Here is a 19883-nt window from a genome sequence, read left to right as displayed (position 1 = left end):
GCGAGACAAAGCGGCCAAACGCCGGCTGCGGGGCAGAGCGCCCTCGGCCGCGCCGAGCCCCCGCTCGCCTGCTCTTTGCGCAGATCGCTGCCCTTCCTCGTGCACTAGCACCGGAGAGACAGCATCTCCCACCACCGGCGCCTCCCGCGGAGAGCTCCCACGGAAACGGGGAGCCCCACRGCTCAGGCTACCCCGGCCTCATTCTTTAAAACCACTCACCTGCCCACAAACCTGTCTCACATTTGCTGGGATTGTCTTGATAAAGTAGTCGTTAGCAAAATGAACACCAGCTGATCTGTATCTTGCACCCGACGTATTCTGTAACAAAACCAGGGACCCCACGCCAGGGCACAACAGGTTTCCCCCCTCCTTTCATTGCAGTAAGTTGGGAGCGCCCAGCTTTAACACCAACACCTCCACAGACAGCCCRGGCCAGGAACCTGCACGAAAGCGGTGGGAAGAGAGCAGCTCCCACGCCTCCTAGCTCCAGGAGCCGACCCTTCCTTCCGCCTCCTGCGAGAAACTCCCGGGGGAGCYGTATTGCTAAACACGGAAGGAGATCAGATCTCGCAACAAGGAGAAGGTGGATGTAAGCCAGCCTTAACTGCACCTGAAGGCTTTTCCACCGTGGACACACCGCAGGGGTGGGAGCACCTGCTTTCATCTAGTGCAGGAACCACCGCCTGGCCCTTGGCGCGGGCCGAGAGGCGGGCAGCTGCCGCCCGCCGCCGGGCCGAGGCTGTGCCGCCGCTCTACGTGCCCAGCTGACCTCTCCTCTCTCGCGTGCTAGGCTCTGGCAGCAAACAAGCAATAAATAAATCCACTACTGCAAAAGCTGGTGGCTGAGCAATAGTAATTAGGGACTGAAGGCTACTGGAATCAAATGAGAGACAGCCCCGGAAAACAGGGATGGTCAAAGGCCACGAGACCAGCTAGAAAACAGGTAGATCGCAGTCGAGTGTTCTGTAGTTTTCACCTTGACGTAGCAAACATGGTCCYTTCACCCCGGTTTGGGGGTTCCCTGAAAATTCTAAAAAATGCTTCCAGTGTCAACCTAATTAACAYGTTAATTAACATCAATCCTAGCTGATAGACACAAGAAGGTGGGATCTCCTATAGTGACACTGAAGACAGGAAGGAATGTTTCAGACCTATTTAATCCCAATTTCTGCTTTCCTATTACTGCCAAAAAAATGCCAGGGCTCCAGCTGAATGCTACAACTACGGCTTTGTGTTCTGGGGGCAGAGAACAGTGTAGAACTGTGCGACTGGACTCGGATCCTCAATTGCTTAAAAATAAATATTGTAAAGGCTCCTCTTTGGCTTGACAGAAGCAATGGTGGGCATTTCACAAAGTTTCAACTGAAGCAAAGTCTTTGCTTCACTGTGCCAGGGAAAAGCTCTCCGAGTCTATCTGAAGCAGAGTAATTTAGAGGCAACTGATTGTGGCCCTTAATAAAATACTTAAAGACCAAAGTAAAGCAAGAGGAATGCGTCTCCTGTACCTGTACAGCACTCACCTCTCTCCCTCCTTCTCCTTGACTAGTATTTCTTTAGTTAACTACCTAAAATAGTTCAACTTCTGTTWAGGCCACTCTGGCATAGAAAAGTACCCTTCAGCTTAGGCACGCACATGGATAGCTGCCAGATCTTATACACTGTCAAAGAAAACATTATAAAGTCTATATCCATAGGGCACTGAAGTAGCTACTCTGGCATGCAAAACAACGAAACTGAAAACCTTCCTGGATGGACCTGCCAATTCTTACTCACATAAGGAGTCTCTCACGTTGTAARCCCCACGAGGCTGGCACTGCTGGATTTTGAAGTCCCACCTTCTGGAGTCAGGTTGTTAATTAAAAACTGAAACTTTGCTTTCAAAGATAGAACAGRTGTTTCTAGGCCTTCTGGTTGAAAASTAAAATTTGAGAATGTGATGAGCCAAAAGCAAAAGAAAAAACAAAATTTTTTGTTAAAAAAGRGAAAATACATTTCAAATCTCCTTAYTTCTTAGCCACGTGCAATATTTCAGAGGCCTTATGATTTTGAATGCTTGAATTTGGCAACCCTGAAGTGAAAGAATGGAACTAATCACATAAATAAGAGTTAGAGATTAGATCCCTAAGGTTATACTGAACTTCCAAATTCTGGCCACAAATAAATCTATCCATTAGTATCAGACTGCTGACTATACTCCAACATTTTTTCACCCCTTTTCCCCCCTCAACTGAACCTTATTTTCTTACKCTGACACATTTTTTCCAGCTGCAAAAATAGGAGGAAGAAATTCCTTCYCTTTGAGAAACTAAAAATTTATAAAAAGCAAGGGATTTAATTCTCTGGAATATGGAGTAGAATGGTATGTGGTCCAAACTCTCTATTTTCTCTCACTACTCTTAAAAATTCTCCATTACTAATGCTACACTAYAGATTGATCTGCTCCCAGAGAGTAAAAATGAAAGGGATTGACTATATACAGGGTTAAAAGYAGAAAAATCTCCTCCAGTCTTAAGGAAAAAAAAACAGTATTACATTTATAACAGAATGACAAGAGCAAGAAAAACAAATCAAATATAAAGCTTGTACTGTAGCCATAATTTCATACTGTAGTTATTGGAAAGGAAAACAAAGACATTGAAATGCATGAAAGAGCCAGTACTAGTCATTTTTCATTTCTTTGATTTGGTTTTAGGATTTTCCAGCTGATTTGTGACTTATTTCAAGCTGAACGTTACAATAACTTGCTCAGAAGACACTGGATTAGCTTATGCCCTTCTGTTTCTTGTTCAGAAGGCAAACGTGGTTTGCCATTCTGTACTAGATTGATAGCTGTCTGGACCGTCAACTGATTTTTACAACAATTTTCCAGGTAATTACTATCTCCTCCAAACCAACCACCCGAGGCTGTTTCAGATCTCTGTGTTTGAAATTTTATTCCAGTRCAACCTTCTTGTATTTTAAATACTCACACATGAAAATAGAGTGCAAAGAAGAGCTAATGCAAACGAATATTTCTGGGTTAGAAATAGGGAAACAAGAGTTCTTTTCAGTCTTTAACTATAGCATCCTGAAAACACTGCTCCGCCAACAGCTAAATATACATTYTAGTTTAAGTCCCTAAAATGAGCTCAGACAGCATTCTGTAACCCTCTCCATCACCACAACTGTGGTTAAAAGTATTCTGTTTAGCCAGTAATTTGGTAGCTTAAAGAGGGAAGCATTCTTTTTACATTAAGAGTAAGCTCTGAAATTTATTTTAAACCAAAGCCTGTAATTAGAGTTGGTACTCGCTCTCAGGCTGCCCGTGGCCGCCTTTGGCCGCTCTGTTCTCAGCCACGCTGCCGACTTCGKCGAATTACTGCACGTTTGCGACAGAGCCACCGAGTGCAGAATTTGAACTATCAACAAGATGGCCTAAACTAGCAAAAGGCTCAGTAATTTAGCAAAGTCATCGTAACYGAACATTCATTTTAGACTCCTTCAGCACGAATTCAGTTTATGGAGACTGCCGAAAGAGAACCGGAGAAAAAAAARTTTTTTTGAAAGCTTGTTGAATTCTTCAGGCTCAAAGCTCAGGGGAAAAGGAAAATAACTGTTTGCTTGCTTGCTGGTTTTAAAGTTTCTGGAAATTGAAGCACAGGAAGTTCTGCCTGACCGTGAGCGGGAATTTCTTCCCTGTGGGAGTGACGGAGCACTGGACCAGGTTGCCCACAGAGGTTGTGGAGTCTCCTTCTCTGGAGACCTTCAAGGCCCGCCTGGATGCAACCCTGTCTAACCTGCTCTAGGTGACCCTGCTGAGCAGGGAGGTTGGACTAGATGATCTCCAGAGGTCCCTGCCAACCTTACTGATTCTACGAGTCTGTGAAACACGTTTGCTGCTACATGTGGATCTGCAAGGGCAGAGGCTTAYGAAGACCCACTGACTACTGGGCAATGCCTTGAAAGTAAAGATCTACCTCATTTGTACGTGTAAGGATCAAGGCCTAAAGTAAGAAAATCTTTTCATAAAGATTCATAAAATTGAGAGATATAGTGCAAAAAGGGTTTTGGGGATTTAAAATCCTTCTTCCTGAATATCCCATCCAGACTAGTGCAATAGTGTGCTTAGGAAATAAAAGCAAAAAGAATAAAATTTTTTAAAAGCCGGTAGAATTAACTATGTTCTGCTGTCTGAGCTGAGAAGYAAACAAACAGTAGAACATGAAAAATAAATCCTAACTTTAAAATGTAGCATGTTCTTCATGTTAATTATCAAGAAGTAAATACAACTACAAGGCTGTTACAATTYTGTTAAACCTGGTATTACTCTCTAATGTTTTAATTCTTACATTTGAATGTTCCTGCTTTTTTAAAGACATACTTAGAATTACTTGCAGTTATATTCACTGATCTTGCAACAGTAAGAGGCTTCATTGAAAGAACAACCTAGATGCCCCTTTACATAATAAGGTACACGCAGCAAGTAGAATCAAATTTGGATGTGTTTCTCTAGATGTACTCTTAGCAGAGAACATAGTTKTACTACTAAAATCATGTAGAATTATGGAAAATTATTATGAACCCATGAATTTGTCATTCTAATTAAATTATTATAATCATTATAATTATAATTTAAGTCTGGCTCRATTTCAGGCTGAAAAGGTTAACAGTTGTGTAAATTATTCTTTCACACATCTTGGCAACCAAAATAAGAAAATCCTTGCCCTTGAGCCGGTTCCAAACCTCATTCAAAAAAAATTCTCACAAAAGAARTCGAGACTCTCCAAGTCAAATAAAACCGTAAAAATTTCCAAAACATTTGGAGCAAATATGGTCATTGCTTTGCATTTAYAATCATTAACACAAGCCAGTTGCTGTCCTACTGACAAACATTAGATGGCACTTTGGAATTTAGTAGTTACCATATAAAGTTGTAGAGCACATACTTAAGAAATGAAGTGTGAGATGTGAAAGYGAGGTACTTCTGCTGATAGAGAAACAGTGAGATATTCTGCAAAGGTGTGTGTCTTTGAGYTAACAGATGTATTTTCAACCTGCAAAGATAGAGCTACAAAATAGTATGTAAATGAATTTCTAAAAAATTGCAGGAAAAAATAAAATAACTCTCACCTTACCAAAGACAGATGCTCAGTTTCTCAGTCACTAGGTTCCTTTTATTTATTTCTTTTATTTAAGTGATTTCCTTTGGGATCTACTTTTTAAGTCCATTTGCTAATAAATTTTCACACAAGCAGTTCTCACATAACCTAGCACATTTTGAGTGGATTTTGCTGCATGCCAACAGGTCTGAACCCCAAATAATTCTAAATAAGAGGAGCTTAGCATATTCCCTTATCAAATCTCCTCTGGAAAACACTTCACAGGTTCTGATCCTCTTCAGCTGTAGCTGAAATCAGTGCTAATATTTCCATTCACCTTCGTATTTATGTTTTTACCATCTCAGGCCTCACGTGAAGACTAAAGATTAATCATATGGGAGAAGCTGCTAATAAAAAATAGAAGAACCAGGAAATGTAAATTCTCATGGGAATTCTAGTGGCTTCCCTCTCTCAGGGGCTCTCGTAAGGGATATGCCATGATGCCTGTTGCACAAACCCTCTTCTTTTGTTAGCCTTGTGCTGTCACCTTCCCACTGCGAGGAAGGAAGCAGGTTCCATGATTCCTCTTGGAATTTGGCTAATCCCAGCAGAAAGGTGGACAGCAGGAGTTTCTTGAGCTCACAGTGGTGCAGYATGCTATACTGTCATTTTGGAAAGCCAAAAAGCTGTATTTGAAACACCTGCAGTAATTCCAAGAGAGCTACAGCGCTGCCTGACTTCCTGTAAGGAGAAGGCTRGCTTAGCAACACTGGCTTGAGCAATCAGCACTTCGCCTCTGAGAAGCATCAGCTCCTTGCTCCTGGTTTCCACTGTTGCAGAGCTATCAGCAGAAGATCCTACTGTAAACCAACCTTGCTGCTTTCATGGAGATGGGACAGTGCCACRAAAGAGGAGGCAAAGGCTCCAACCTCAACTCACCAGGGACCATTCCTAACATACAAGGAGCCAGAGACCATGCCCCACGTATGGGGGACACTGTGTCTTCCTGAAAGGCAGCTGAATACCGGTTCCTGGTTCAGCTCCTGACTTTGCTGGGACTCACAGGCATAGCAAGTATCTCTCAGCTCATACTGAACTCTGATCTAAGAACTCAGACTCGTTCTCCCATGGAATCATATTCCCAACCCCCTGCCCAGAACTGTCCTTTCAATAGTTGCRCATATGCTGTAGCTGAAACCTGACCCAGGTCATTCCTAGAAACTCGGTAAGACTACTCATACGTACCAAATTTACAGGAGCAGGCCGGGGCATAGCTAGCGCATGTGCAACTGCACTGCGATCTGTCAGCCAAAGGAACAGGAGCTGAAYTACAAAGGTAGGGGAGCCCAGAACAGGGCACTAGCAGCTGGCTGGACAACAGGCATGATATGACTCCTCACACCATCTCTGGTCCTCACATGTATCTTATCCTCTGGCCTAACTGTACTGTACCCCCATCAAAATATACAATTCTGTGGTCTCAGYTGGTTTTATAAAAGAATTAGGACCACCCTGAGGAATTCTCTCACATTTTGCAACATGCACAGTAGTAGCAGAAATGGAACATGYCTGGATTAACTACCGATGAGCTTTTTCTTAGTATTTGGCATTGTAAGATGACATAGTCCYGTAGCACCAGGGAACTTCAGTGAACACACAGCATTGCTGTCTGTACTCGACCTTACCTGCGAGGAAAAAAGTTCTTTCCCATGCTGGCAGTCTCTTAATATGAGCACAAATACATGATATCACACCGAAAGAAATGCTCTACAGCCAAGAGGCACTACAGACTATAACTAATTAAATAAAACTTCACAAACTTAGCAAGGTAGAATTGCATTCCAGATGAGATGGAGARGAAAACATAGGAAGCTGATGACTCAGTACAGCTCAGAAATCATTTTTTGGTTCTTCTCTGCATACATTCAAATAGGTGCATGATATTAATGCATCTGCCTTCTTAATGTCACAGCACTGGGACTGGTCCCTATACTCTAACAGTCCACATTGTCTCAGYGTAGAGCAGAGAATCTCTAACAAGTGTAATGAAATACAGACAGCAGAGTTATTGCTGGCCAAAATGTAACTTAGAATGTTAGAATGATGAATTTGATGGTATTTTGTGGTTTGAGCTATGCTGGGGTTTTTTTCCTCCTTTTTTTTTTTTTTTTTGTTTACTTCTTGCCATATATTCTGCTGCATTGCACTTTTCAGTTTGCCTTTTTCTTGAAACTGACCCTCAGTTCACAAAAATGTCATTTTTGGCAGAAGTCAAAGGTACTTCAGATTAACATACAAAACTGAACAATATTGGTACTTAATTATGGCTACAAAAACCTCACTGAATACCTAAATAAATAAATAAGGAAAAATGTATTTGTTTGTTTTTATCAGGTCTTATTTCTCTGGAACATGAGTTGCAATGTAAGTGATAKAAATCTTAACCACGAAATCATCTTAACCATGAGCTTTGTTCCGTAAGTTGCTTTTGCTTGAACAGCTGGAATCACATTTGCACAGCGGAGAAAGAATGATTTTATTATTAACTTGGTTGATTACTTGACATTTCATGGTGGCCTTTTGGGGTATTATTTCTGAGTAACAGGTAGTTGGGTTTTTTTGGGGGAGGGGAAGAGGGGCAGGAGTGTTAAATGAAAAAAAAACAGTTCGTGTTCTCTTTCTAGTCTCTTCATTCCCACTGACTCCTCTGCTTCTCTCTCAACTTTATTTTGTTAATACTTCAGCTAAATACAAAGTTACGGAGTATCTGCATCAAAACTATATATCAATTTATGAAAAACTAAGGTCACACACATATCTGTGCTGGAAAAACAAATGAAAAAAATCTTTTATCAGCTATAGAGGCAGGATACTAAAAAAGATGGAGAATTTTGGGCCTGTGTTTATTATCATTCTATTTAATGTCTGTATAATCAAAGCAGCAATATGAAAAGAATGATTGAAAAACCTCAGCACTTAAACTATTTAAATAGTTTTTTCCTGGCTTGTATTTAATACATTTTTTATTTYGTGTATTTCTTTAGTTTCGAAGCAACAGGTTTCGCACTGTTCTAACTCCCCCCACCCCCTTTCRGGATGTCGATCTATAAAGGAGAACAACGCGCTCATATGAGTTACAAGGTACAATTCTACCTAACTACACTAGTGATCACACCAATTATATTATTTAAAATTCAAATCTGGAGCGAAATGGTTAAGCTAATGCAAAACCACCGGAGAGCGGCCTTCAGTGAATCATTAATAAGCCTTTATAAACGGCGCAATCACAAGCCCTGTTTCAGAGAAATCCTTCTTTCAGTAAGTCACGTCTAAGGGACCAAACTATTGTGCACTCTATTACCAAAGGCACAAACAGGCAGTTCAGTTTGGTTGCCAGCACCRTATTAATGCCACGTTAACCACTGCATTTGCACAAGCACGCAGGGCTGGCTTTGCCAGGTGACAAGCGCGAAGCTTCTGTAAGGACGGGGTGTAATAGCTGCATAAACATCAGATATTGTTAAGTTACATCCATCAGCATCGCATCATCCTGACTCTGCTTGATCTGAATACGAGAAGTTTCAGCCTATACAACACACACAYACACACTTTTATTACCAGAATCTCACATACCTCATTCTCACATGGTGTGAAAAGGCACAACACATTGACAGGATGAGACCTTTGAAGCTGCTGACCTTGCACGGAGCCGGAGATGCATCAGCGAAGCTGGCTGGACTGAAGTTTAAAGTTAAATGTGATCCAAAGTTTGTATTTTGCTTTCAGAAATTAAAGTAAGATACTTTAGCTAAGCTCTTAGGCAAAAAGGGTTGGTAACTTAAACTGATTTAATTTATGGTTGCAGAGKTAGGTCTCTGGACACATGTTGTTGACTGACAGACCTTCCAGAAARCATATTACAAAATCTATAGCTGTAGTTTGGTCTCTATTACTCCTCAGCAGTCTTTGTGCATTCTGCAGTATCAGGACTACARCAGAGCTACTTTCCTATGGGAAGTACTATTTGCTGTGTAAAAAGTATTCTGTGAACTACAGCCRAATTTTAGAAAACTTGCAACAAGTCTACCAATTTAAAACCAGTAGGTTTTAAACAAAAATATCATTCTAAAAAGAAAAGGACACCAGGGTGAATTTATGCTGACAAGGTTTTTTCATACCAAGCTCTGTAAATATATGTATATGCACACACATAATGCTATATTCTATATGTCCGTTACATTATACTAACACATACGCAGACTCAGAATCTCGATTTCGGGTTTAAACTATTCCAGTGCTTCTTAAGCCACATGTACCAAATGACACAATATGATCCTTCTCTGCACCCGTAACTGCAAGCATAGCTGTGGTTTCTGTCATTAATACCAGGTAACGTTTGGCAGCTTACATACCTTTCCCACCTATGAGAAGGGGGATAGTATCTACCTTATGTACAGCAGTGAGAAACTCTTTTCAAACCCCCACAGGACACTGCAGGATCACCAGAGTCAAAGTGCTTTCATATTGTATTTGTTGGCAAAATAGGGTTACTGAATGCAGTACTTCGGTTACGAAGCATTAACAGGAACGGAAATTGTTAGCGTGTACCAATGGGGAAGGAGTCCTCGAACGCAAACATTTCTGTTTAGCTCCTCAGCTGATGAGAGTTGACAAAGCTTCTTTAAAACCCATGGAGCCACGCCAATTTAAACCAACTCAGGATATGGCCTTGGAATTAATACGTTTCACATCTGATGTTTTAATAAAAGAAAAAAAGAGAATATTATTTATTATTAAGAAGTTATGCTCTGAACAGTTAACTATTGAGTGATAATATTGCAGCTTTGTGCATTTGGAAGCCTGCTACAGTACATCCCCTGCTTACTTGCACTTTCGTATCTTCTCCCTGTCCAACTTTAGCTCCCATGGTGAGGAACAGCAGGCAGCTGATTTGGAAAGAAGTGAAATAGAACCAGGCAGATTAAACTAAATCCCTCACACATGAAGAGTATTAAGATTTATCAAGCTTGTAAAAAACATCATCACCAGAGACTAACCTTGTACAAGACACATGATAGGTGCTGCTCACTAGTGACTTTGAAGCTTATTGGACTATGCTTGCATTGGTAAAATGATAAAAAGRCAAAGTCTCACTCTGCTGCCAAGACTCCCACAGCTTGGGATATTAAAATGACAAAATACCACATTTTTTACATTCTTTTCTTTTACTGCAAAATTTAGGAAAGCAGACATAAGGACACGTTAACAGCCAGATCTGTTCTTTTTAGTACAGCTCGATTTTTACTTTCAGTAACAAGTAGCCATGGCCAGCCATGCTGCTCCACCACTCAGTGCCGGAGTTAGGGACGTAATCAGGAACATCATTAAAAACTGGAAGGGTTTTTAGAAGACTTTTATTAACCAGATAAATGCTCGATGATTAAAATGTCATTAAATGTTACATTTTCACAGTAGTGGAAAGGTTTTCAGTAAGTACCTAATGATCCGGAGGGTTCTTAGTTTGGAAAAGCACTTTGACTGCTTCAACAACCTACAGGAAGGTATGTATCTGCTAAAGCCCTTCCCCGCAGGGCGGACGGGGACGGTAGGCATTTTAAGCCGTGGCTTTGGCTCGCAGGGCTCCCGCTCCGCTGGCACGTCTGCCAAGAGCTCCAGGGGTCGTGAAGCCACAGCGCTTCGCGAGACAGCGCTTCCCGCCGCTGGTGCACGCTCAGCACTGCACTCTAATCCAAGGCAGGCTTAGAGACCCTTGGAGGCTACATCTGATGCAAGTTATAGATATCCACTAATTCAACAGCATTAGCCACATGCAGCRTTTTCTCCCTCTTCACCAGAAGCAGGGCTAGCTGTCCATGTGGCACCAGCTCAGTACTGCATATTGCAAGGAGGAGAGATGGGTAAAAAGCCTCAGCACCACCTGAAGCTTTGGCAGGCACTGCCTTCTACAAAGGGCTATGAAAACATAGATGCTTTGGCCACAACCTCAATAAAAAACTAGTATTAATGGGAGACATTTCAGCAACCTTTGGGACCGCATATTGTGAGGGCAGCATCTCCCAGAACCTCCTTTTCTGGGAAGAAAATTCCCATTAAAGAACAATCCCAAATATTTCTAATTGATATCTGAAAAAAAATTATAGGTTTGTTTATCTTGTTGACAGAACCAGTTTCTCACCTTAAAAACAACCCTAAGATGCTTTTAGAAAAGTCCCATGCATTTTCTTAATTTAAAATTACTAAACCTATGTACAGGTCTTTTGGCAACGCGAGTACATCCCTGATCTCATTTGCAGAACCGATATTTCTCGTTAGGGGCCAAAAGACAGTATTTTGCTACATGGTGCCATATACACTCCCACCGAACGTCAACAAGTGCATCAAAATTCACCTGGGTCACTCGGGTGATCTAAACTGACACTGAAAAGGCAAAACCCACTGTCTACTAATGAAACAAAGGAAGTGGCTAAATGTGTCGCCTTGGACAAGGTAATATTGTTACAGAGTGAGCTTAAAGTTGGTATTTAAAAGAAAAAAAAAGGGTGGCTGGCAAAAAAATCCAGAATGAATTAGAATAATCTGCATAAGACCTTGATTTTGTCTTTTGAGGACTTCAGGAAACTACTACACTTCTGGCAGACTGCCTCTATCATCTCTCCCCCACTCTTTTTTTTTTAAGGGCTTGATTTTATTTTCTAAGAAGAGAAGCCTGGGAGCATATATTACAGAGAAGTACTGAGAGCGACTCTGATAACAAGGCCCTGACTACACACACTTCACTGACAAATCTCTGAGCCAAATTCCACTCCAACAATCAAACAGAGAAAACTGAAGCCTGGTTGCAGAGGTCATTAAAAATTGCATGGCATTCATAAAATGGAGTTAACCCTTGATTCTTGCCCAAATTCCAGGATAATTATAATACCTATGATCATCTATAGAGTTTCCAAATGAAAAGCTACTAATTGGGTAATTTCGTACTATTACTTACAACATTCGGTTGAATAGGGTGGTATGCAGAAATCAGTGAGGCCTTTCTGAAACAGCTTTTCAGAGATGGTTGCATTTAACTAGCGAGTTAGCAAACCCTACAGACAACAAAGTACAGACTGTCTTTTGCTTTGTGTACTCTCAACAATGAAATGCAATATATAATAGTTAAGCTGTAATCATACATGCTGAGTAAGATTGAAGGTACAAATTTCATCCTTCATTTAAACACCATTAATCTCATTCTAGTAAGTCAGAGAGGAATTTGGCCCTCAGTACATTTTATGAAAATTCTCTGAAATAACCTTACACTAATTCTTCACTGTGCATGTTTGCTAATCAACCATTTTACTTCATATACAAACTACCCTAAAAAGCTCAACATTAATTATTCATGAACTGAAGCCCTGTCTTTTCCCAAAGCAGCAATGAGCTGAACATACACAGATTCAGCCTGAGGTTGCTTTCAGGGGATATTTTTCCACAAGTGTCATGCAGATCCCAGTACCTTAAACTCTTCTACTAAGTTTTCTAGGAAGTGGTTAGACCTTAAGCGGTAACACCGGAGAAAATTCATGCTTCATCAGTTTTGTGGCTAAGGTATTTCGTTGTGGGGCTGTTAGTCAGGCACTTTGCACAAATTCATTCAGAAAAGGTGAAGGTGAATTTGTCCTTTGCTATAAAAAATACATAAGCACATCTCCCCTCTCATCAGCCCTGCTACTAATCAAGAGGACAAGGACCTACAGCTCCTACTAGCTAATGTCATACTTCCAGCCCAACCAGGGCAGGCTGGTCCTTTCACTGAAACGGGTGCATGTGCAGTAACACGRCAGCGGTTAACAGAAGAGCTATGCTAACATACTATAACGTTAAGTCCACCCAAATATAGCCCAGTGCAGACAGAATTGTAAAACACTCCGGTATAATTGGGAACCAACTTTTAGAATCCCCACAGACCGGAAACAGACCTTCACAAATAGTACCGTTGCTTCTGCATGACTTACCTTGCATGTCAGACTAATTTGCTAGTTTAAGTAATTTAGAGATGCAAGTAGTTTATCATTATACATTTAAACAGTTAAAGAACATCATATTTCAGGCAAAACAATATCTGGAAATCCCAAGCTATCAAGAAGCCAACAAAGTTTATGTCATAAAAATAAGTCCATGATTTGAATATATACACAGGAAACAAATTATGAAGCCCTCCCTACACAAACAAGACTTTGCAGGAGAGAAAACCCTACTTTTCACACTGTTTTCTCTCTTCAGAGTTCAACTGATTTTTAATGGGAATATTGTTTCCTACAGAGATTATGATTTACCCTTGGTTTAAAATCACCAGAGCATCACTATACTTGTGGCAAGTGCAAAGGTGCAGATGAGGGTGTGAAGATCTCTCTTTATGGTTTAATACTCAAAGATGCATACATTTTTACAGACTATCCCATGAGCTAAGTGGAAGTGAGAGCAACATCTGAGCCAAGGCTGGGAAATCTGAGCTATTAAATTGATGAGTGAAACACACCAGCTCTGGGGCACTGGTGCCTCCCCCTGGACCACGGGCTACGGAATGAAACGCAATGACAAACAAGTTAGGAGATGCACCTGACTTTCTGGGATGGGAAATTCTAGAGGAGGGGAACTCTAGCAACAGGTAAGATGAGCAGGCTGTTACCTGCAGTACAAGCTGCTGCCAGGCGGTTGCCAGTGGCTGACCATTGCCAATGTTGCAAATGCTCATTCGGTCTGCTGGCTGATTGGCACGCTCAAGTTGCAAGGAGACATTGCGCCGCTCTTCCTCGAGTGCACGGGTAAGCCGCTCGAAACGAGCCTCTTGCTCCTTAACAGAGGCTAAAATGCTGGCAGCAGACCTGATATCATAGTCATCCATGATTGTTTTCAAATGCTCCTGCCTGTTAACTGACCAGGGCAAATGGAAAGGGTTAGGAAAAGGGGTGGAGAGGGCACAGGTCAGAGGTGAAGAATAAAAACGCACATTGTTAGTCACCCTGCTAAAGCACTGTTCGCTCTAGGAAGCAATCTCTACCGCTCTTTGAAAAGATTTCATTTCCATCCACTGATTTGATTTTAAATTAAAAGTAATTAAGCCAAGGCACCGCTGTTCAAAAAAAGAGCACACGCTCACCTTGGATAGAATTCCTTTGATCTTTTTTCTGAAATTGCTCTGTCTGACAAGGGGTTTTCATCCCTTTTGCAAAGCTAATTTCACTGTGCAAACACTAATGTTGTTAAAAGAACTATACAAAAAAAAGATATGAGGAACACAATCTTTCTCACTATAGACACCTGGAATTTTTGCCTTTTACAGGCTAAATGAGAAGTATAACATTTTTTAAGACAGAAATTTTATGGTACAAGAAAACAATTGTGTCCATTTTCTCCAAGTGAATGGAACCCACTAAATTTAGCAAGCAGTGGCTGAAAACAGTTTTCATTTTTAAGTTACAGGAACACACTACAATATGAAAAACACTTTTGAAGACAGACAGCGTAATTGCAGTTGAAATGTGTTTGATGATTTCAGCATGGCAGCCAATGAAACAGTCCTTCATGCAGCGCTTTGCTAATAATGTAAATGAAGAAAACCAAAACCAAAACCAAGTATCTTCTACAAAAAAACAAACAGGACTGCTTGTGTCTCAAATTTAGAAAAAACCCCAAGAACTCAAAACCCAGCTATGTGGGATATATGTTCTCCCTCATGTTTTCTCCAGTTGATTATGAAGTATTCCATTTAAAACTCTATCAACAGCTTTATAGTGTGTGCAGGAAAACTCCCCACTGATTTCACAGATACAACACATTAACATCAGTTAAAGAGTTTTTGTAAACAATGTAGTATCAGTAATATGATACAAGCTTGAACAGCAGTTTCAACAGAATCCTTTCACTAAAGCTAAACTAGTAATTAATTTATTACTACCTACCAGTAAACTATTTACTGCATCTCTAAGCTGAGCTCACAGAAGGCAGTATTTTGAATTCAAGAAAAGTTCATATTCTGTGCTAAGAGTTATAGTAGTTAGAAATTGTCCCTCTGGTGCTTCCATAAAAGGGATAATATTAGATATCAAGCTGCATGTTTTTGCAGTTTTTTAGGAACCCTTAAGTAACCATGTAGTCTCTTCTGTCAAAATTGGCTGAAATCAGCCAACAGGCCCAAAAGCAATGACGGGGGGCAGAGGAAACAGACCCCAAAGCAATGACATATACCTTTATTTCATAGGAAATCACCTGGCAAGTATTTCTGTTGCTTCACAGGTCATTGCTAACTCCAAGGGAGTTGCTTTTGAGAGGAATGGGGGTGATATGAAATCACATTGGATCCTGGACAAGGACTACTAAGTATCATTCTCATAATGTTTATATATAACAAYGATTTGAGCCTTTCGTGTCTGCAGACCAGTAAGCATAAGTTATGATACAATATAAAGGCTTTTCTTATGCATGCATTGATTTAATTTCTATTGATATTCTGGAAGAAAAACAAAATCCACCAAAGGGTTTTCCAGATGTTGCGCTCCAGTCAGAATATAGACCAATCTGCTGCTTCAGAAATCTTCCACTCCGAACTTTGTTTTGCAATGCTAGATTTATTAATAGTGTACAAAACCTTCAGATACTATTTTAATTCCTGCCAAGGGGAATCACAGCTGTGTAGAAGGACATGCTGACTTTCGTGAAGTCCATATAATGTGGGACAGTACCATGCAACTCGCCTGCTACATTGCAGCATGACTTAGCCCTGGCACAGCTATCAAAAAATGAGGCCAGACTTTCCAGACGTAAGCTGGCTCACACACAGCCAACTTGCATGTGCCTGCTTCWGTGCTCCCCTGCTTTGCACAGATGGAGACAGCTTGGTTTGCTGTCTTTCCTCTCAATAGCGGAGATGTGCTTACAGACTGCTTAGGAAGAGTCTGAATGAAGTGGGACTTCACAGACCCAGCCATTAGTTGGACTTAAGGGGTGGGAGGTTGCGTTTCTGAATATATATTTTTATTTAAGACAGCTATCTGGTCACTAGTTTTCACTGCTGTTATCCTAGAGCAGACAGAACAGCCTGACCTCAACGCAGATGCACATACGCCTCAGACAGGGGAAGCTCCAGGCTGAAGAAGACAGAGTCAGAATGGAGCAGCATCAATGAACCAGGAGAGGTTCCTCAGAAGTGCCGCAGAGCAGGAACTTCCCCAAGTCACTTCCTGCAGGGACTCATCTTTCTCAACCAACTATCTGTGGTGCCCTTGGAGGCCCAGCTACCTTAGCAAGGTCAGTTAGGTGACTGAATTAGTGGGAGTAAGAACCCAAGTGACCAAAGGTGCAGGTCACTGGAGCACTTTAACCCAGGCATAACTACTTCTCTTCATAAAAGATGAATGACTTACGGTGGAATCGCTTTCACTGTCACACAAAACGGAGAGGATTTCAGCTATCACTGCAAAGAAGTCTGATGTCTCTACTAAAGTTTGTGTTTGTTTCTTCTTTTTCAGCAGTTTACAAAGTACTGAATAATGTTTTTAGAGCTTCAAGTGGATTGTGCTTTCAAGGCATAATTTGGAGGTAGCCGAAGATGCCGAGTCCCTTCTCAGCCTAACATTGGGAAAAGCTTTGGCTTCCTCAGTTCCACCAAACCAGGAGAATATATCTGCATGTTCTTCCCAGCTGCCTCAAGATGCCAGTATAAGGAGCTGGCTGGACTCCACAGCCATCCCCTAGCTGGTCCTGGGTGGGGCACAAGGGGAAGGGATAACCCTGTGTTCTTTTTGCCCAGCTCCTTGTGCATCCACTCAGGGGACCAAGGGTCTTAATGCGGACAAAGAACCTGCACTGCCTGGAAAATATTAGACTGAAGAGGACTGCAATCCTACATACAGAAAGAGAAAAAACATTCCTTTCTTCTAACTCTCTTAAATGCTAATGGCGCAGGGCACAACAGCAGCCAGTCTCACGGGCAGGTTCGGGTGCACAGATGACAAGGGGTCTGTAATGCTGTCCTTTAGCAGCGCCAGTCCCTCCTGCTGGCTCTAGGTAGCTCATCTGGTAAGACAGAACCGCCTTTGTTTTCTCCAGCCCTCACTACGCTCATCGCTCATTATAAACATTGCAGCTTAGTTGTCCTTTAGTTAATACTCCTCCAACTTAAATGTGGGCTATGAATTTGACCCTGATGGATTCATATCAGGTGAACCTTTGACAAAGATCCAACCCAGCATGAAATGCTTCTTTTGCAAGTTAACTGATCAGTAGACCTCTCTGGAAATCCTAATAAGTACTGGATTTGGCTAAAAGAATTTCCCTCAAGGAAAAAACAAAACAAAACAAAACAAAACAGAGTTTGAAAACTGACTTAGACCTCAGAGAGGTAAGCAAGTGTACACACACCAGAAGGAAATCCAAGCACAGCACTTAAGTCCTCAGCAGAGGGTCAGAGCTGAGCTCTGAGAAGTTAGCACTGCAGAGCTAATCATGCATGCTCTAATAATTTACCGTGTTTCCTCATGCAGACTAGAGTTCATCTAAAACCAAATCCTACAAGTTAATCTAACCTCAGATTAAATTTAAGTTTAAGGCTTTAGAAAAAACTCCTATTTACAGAAAACAGAAATGAACCTTGCATGAGAATACGTAACTGCGCACCTCATTTGTTTGACCTGTGGGTTATTCAAGAAATTCCTCACCTGCAACTAATACAGCCCTCTCCAACATGGGACTGTGACAGGACATAGGCAGTCTCCATTACCCTTTGGGAGCCCAAGTGGTTGGAGGCTTCTATGAGTTAACTTTAAAAAGTGACTCAATTAAGAATGTGGGAAGATGGTGATGGGATGTAAACTACAATAACTAAATTCAAAACAATGCATTCCCTTCAGAATAGACAATAAAAGTTTTCACTCTAAGGAAAATCATAACCAACAGCACCTGGAAAACTGAAAGTAACTCCTATAATACATGATTCTGGAGCAGTAACAGATTTAATAATAAAAGCCACAGTTGATGATTGAGCTGATGTACAACTTTCATGTCACATTCTGAGAATGTGACAAAGATCTCATTCAGAAAATTCTAAATGAGGTATAAGCACCTGATGCCACACATGAGAGAACCTACAAAAACTAGGTTCTATAAATGGTACAAATCTCTAGAGAACTATAGAGACCTCCATGCAGGAAATAAAGTGTAAACCTCCTTACAGCCATAAATATTACGCTTCTTTTCCCTGTGCAAAGAAAAATATAGGCAGAAAATAAACCGTATAAATTTTCAGATATACAATTAGAGACTAWAAAAATCCTGATTGCTGTGCAGAAAAGAGCAGCAGGACCAATAACTGCCTTTTAAGAATAATTGGACAAAGACAGACTTAAGCATTTCAAATGATTTATTAGCAGATAAATACCTGCATACTCTTGATTGCACTCCCAATTATTTACCCAGGATTTCAACAATTTACATTATCAGCAGTTCGGACTAGGGGAGTAAAAATCAACAACAACAACAAAAAATAGTATTGACTCATAAGTTAGTTACTCAGGCTGCCACTTGTACTTTACCACCATTTGTAAATTAATTAAAATATATTGCAAAGCCTATAAATAAATGAAAATATTTGACCTATAGCAGCCAGGTAAAGATTGTTCCTTAGGCTGTATTCCTTCTAAATACAGCAAACATTTGCCTGAAGAATGTCAATGGCTATGTGGACAGCAGCAAATCTAGTATTTCCTGGCTTTATCATTTTAAACACATTGTTACTGTGCTACATTACAGCTGGAGCAAAATAAGAGGATCCATTTTTTCTAACTGCTCACATGAGGAACTAATGTATCAAGTGCCCTCCTGTAAGTCAATACAGCTGAAGTGCTCAGTAGAGAAGAAAATCACCCCTGTGCAAAGAGTCAAAAAGGGGCCTATGCCTAATATCCCAGCTCATGCCTGAATTTGAAGGTTCTTAGAGACACTGACATGTTTTGTGTTATTCGGTCCCCTGAGAAATGTGATTTAGCTCTGCACACTAATTTTGCTACTCTAGGATGATAGTCAAGAGTTCTCAAAAAGCCTCTCGGATAAACAGGGTCAAATTGCACGAGATTTGGGCAGGAAGCCTGAACAGTCACTGAAAATCTCAAATCTCAATGAGCAGCATTGCTGCAGGTCCAGGAGTCTGAGTACTGAGCACAGCTGTCCCACTACTGCTCTCTCCGAACCCCATCCGAGTCTGATGCATCCTGCTAACGTGGAGGAGTGCTACGAAGAACAGGAAGTTCATACATACAGCAGATCAGAAGCTGCACAAGCAAACGTGAAAGAAAGCCTGCGAGCGTGCATGGCAACAGCAGCTACGTGATTCTACAGGGAGGAAAACCATCAAAATAAGAGCAAAACTAGAGGTTAACTAATCCATGGAATTGAAGCATAACACATGGTAATCATATTGTCACCCTCAAGTGCCACAATAGATGAGCAGCATTAAATGACTGTTATCCCCCATGCAGTATCAGAAAGCATGCAGAGAAAACCAGGCAATACACACCTAGTGGGTTTGGGGGGTCTGAACGTTAAAGATGTCGTGACATCACCCACTAAAACTAGAAAAGTCGAGACAGAGCAGGAGAGCAGCCTMGAGCAGAACCAGCTATAAGACAGAGGAAAGAGAAGAAAGTTAGTTAAGAAGGCATTACAGGCGCTTTTGTGCACAGTCATTTCCCAAATTCTTCTTCCTACCTTATATAAATTATTTATTATACTGTTTCTCACCTGATCTGTAAG

The 19883-nt window shown here is 41.1% G+C and overlaps 1 protein-coding gene across 4 annotated transcripts in view; it reads right to left on the bottom strand.

The window, feature by feature from the left end:
• ARVCF (ARVCF delta catenin family member) overlaps positions 1-19883 on the bottom strand; it is a 293288-nt gene that overhangs the window by 158874 nt on the left and 114531 nt on the right. For 2 of the 4 annotated variants that reach the window (XM_085302692.1, XM_085302693.1), the window contains 2 exons: positions 19648-19749; positions 13768-14012 (listed from right to left, as the gene is read on the bottom strand). The exons of the other annotated variants lie outside the window; for them this stretch is intronic. In XM_085302692.1, the coding sequence (XP_085158818.1) occupies positions 13768-13983 (216 nt within the window). In that variant the 5' untranslated portion in view covers positions 13984-14012; positions 19648-19749. The remainder of the gene's footprint in view (positions 1-13767; positions 14013-19647; positions 19750-19883) is intronic. 4 annotated transcript variants of the gene reach the window in all.

Source organism: Rhea americana, unplaced genomic scaffold (assembly GCF_003343005.1).
Source record: "Rhea americana isolate MKP2758 unplaced genomic scaffold, rheAme1 scaffold_191, whole genome shotgun sequence".
NCBI lineage: Eukaryota > Metazoa > Chordata > Aves > Rheiformes > Rheidae > Rhea > Rhea americana.
Note: the sequence above shows the minus strand (reverse complement) of the source record. Positions and strands in the feature narration are given on the sequence as shown.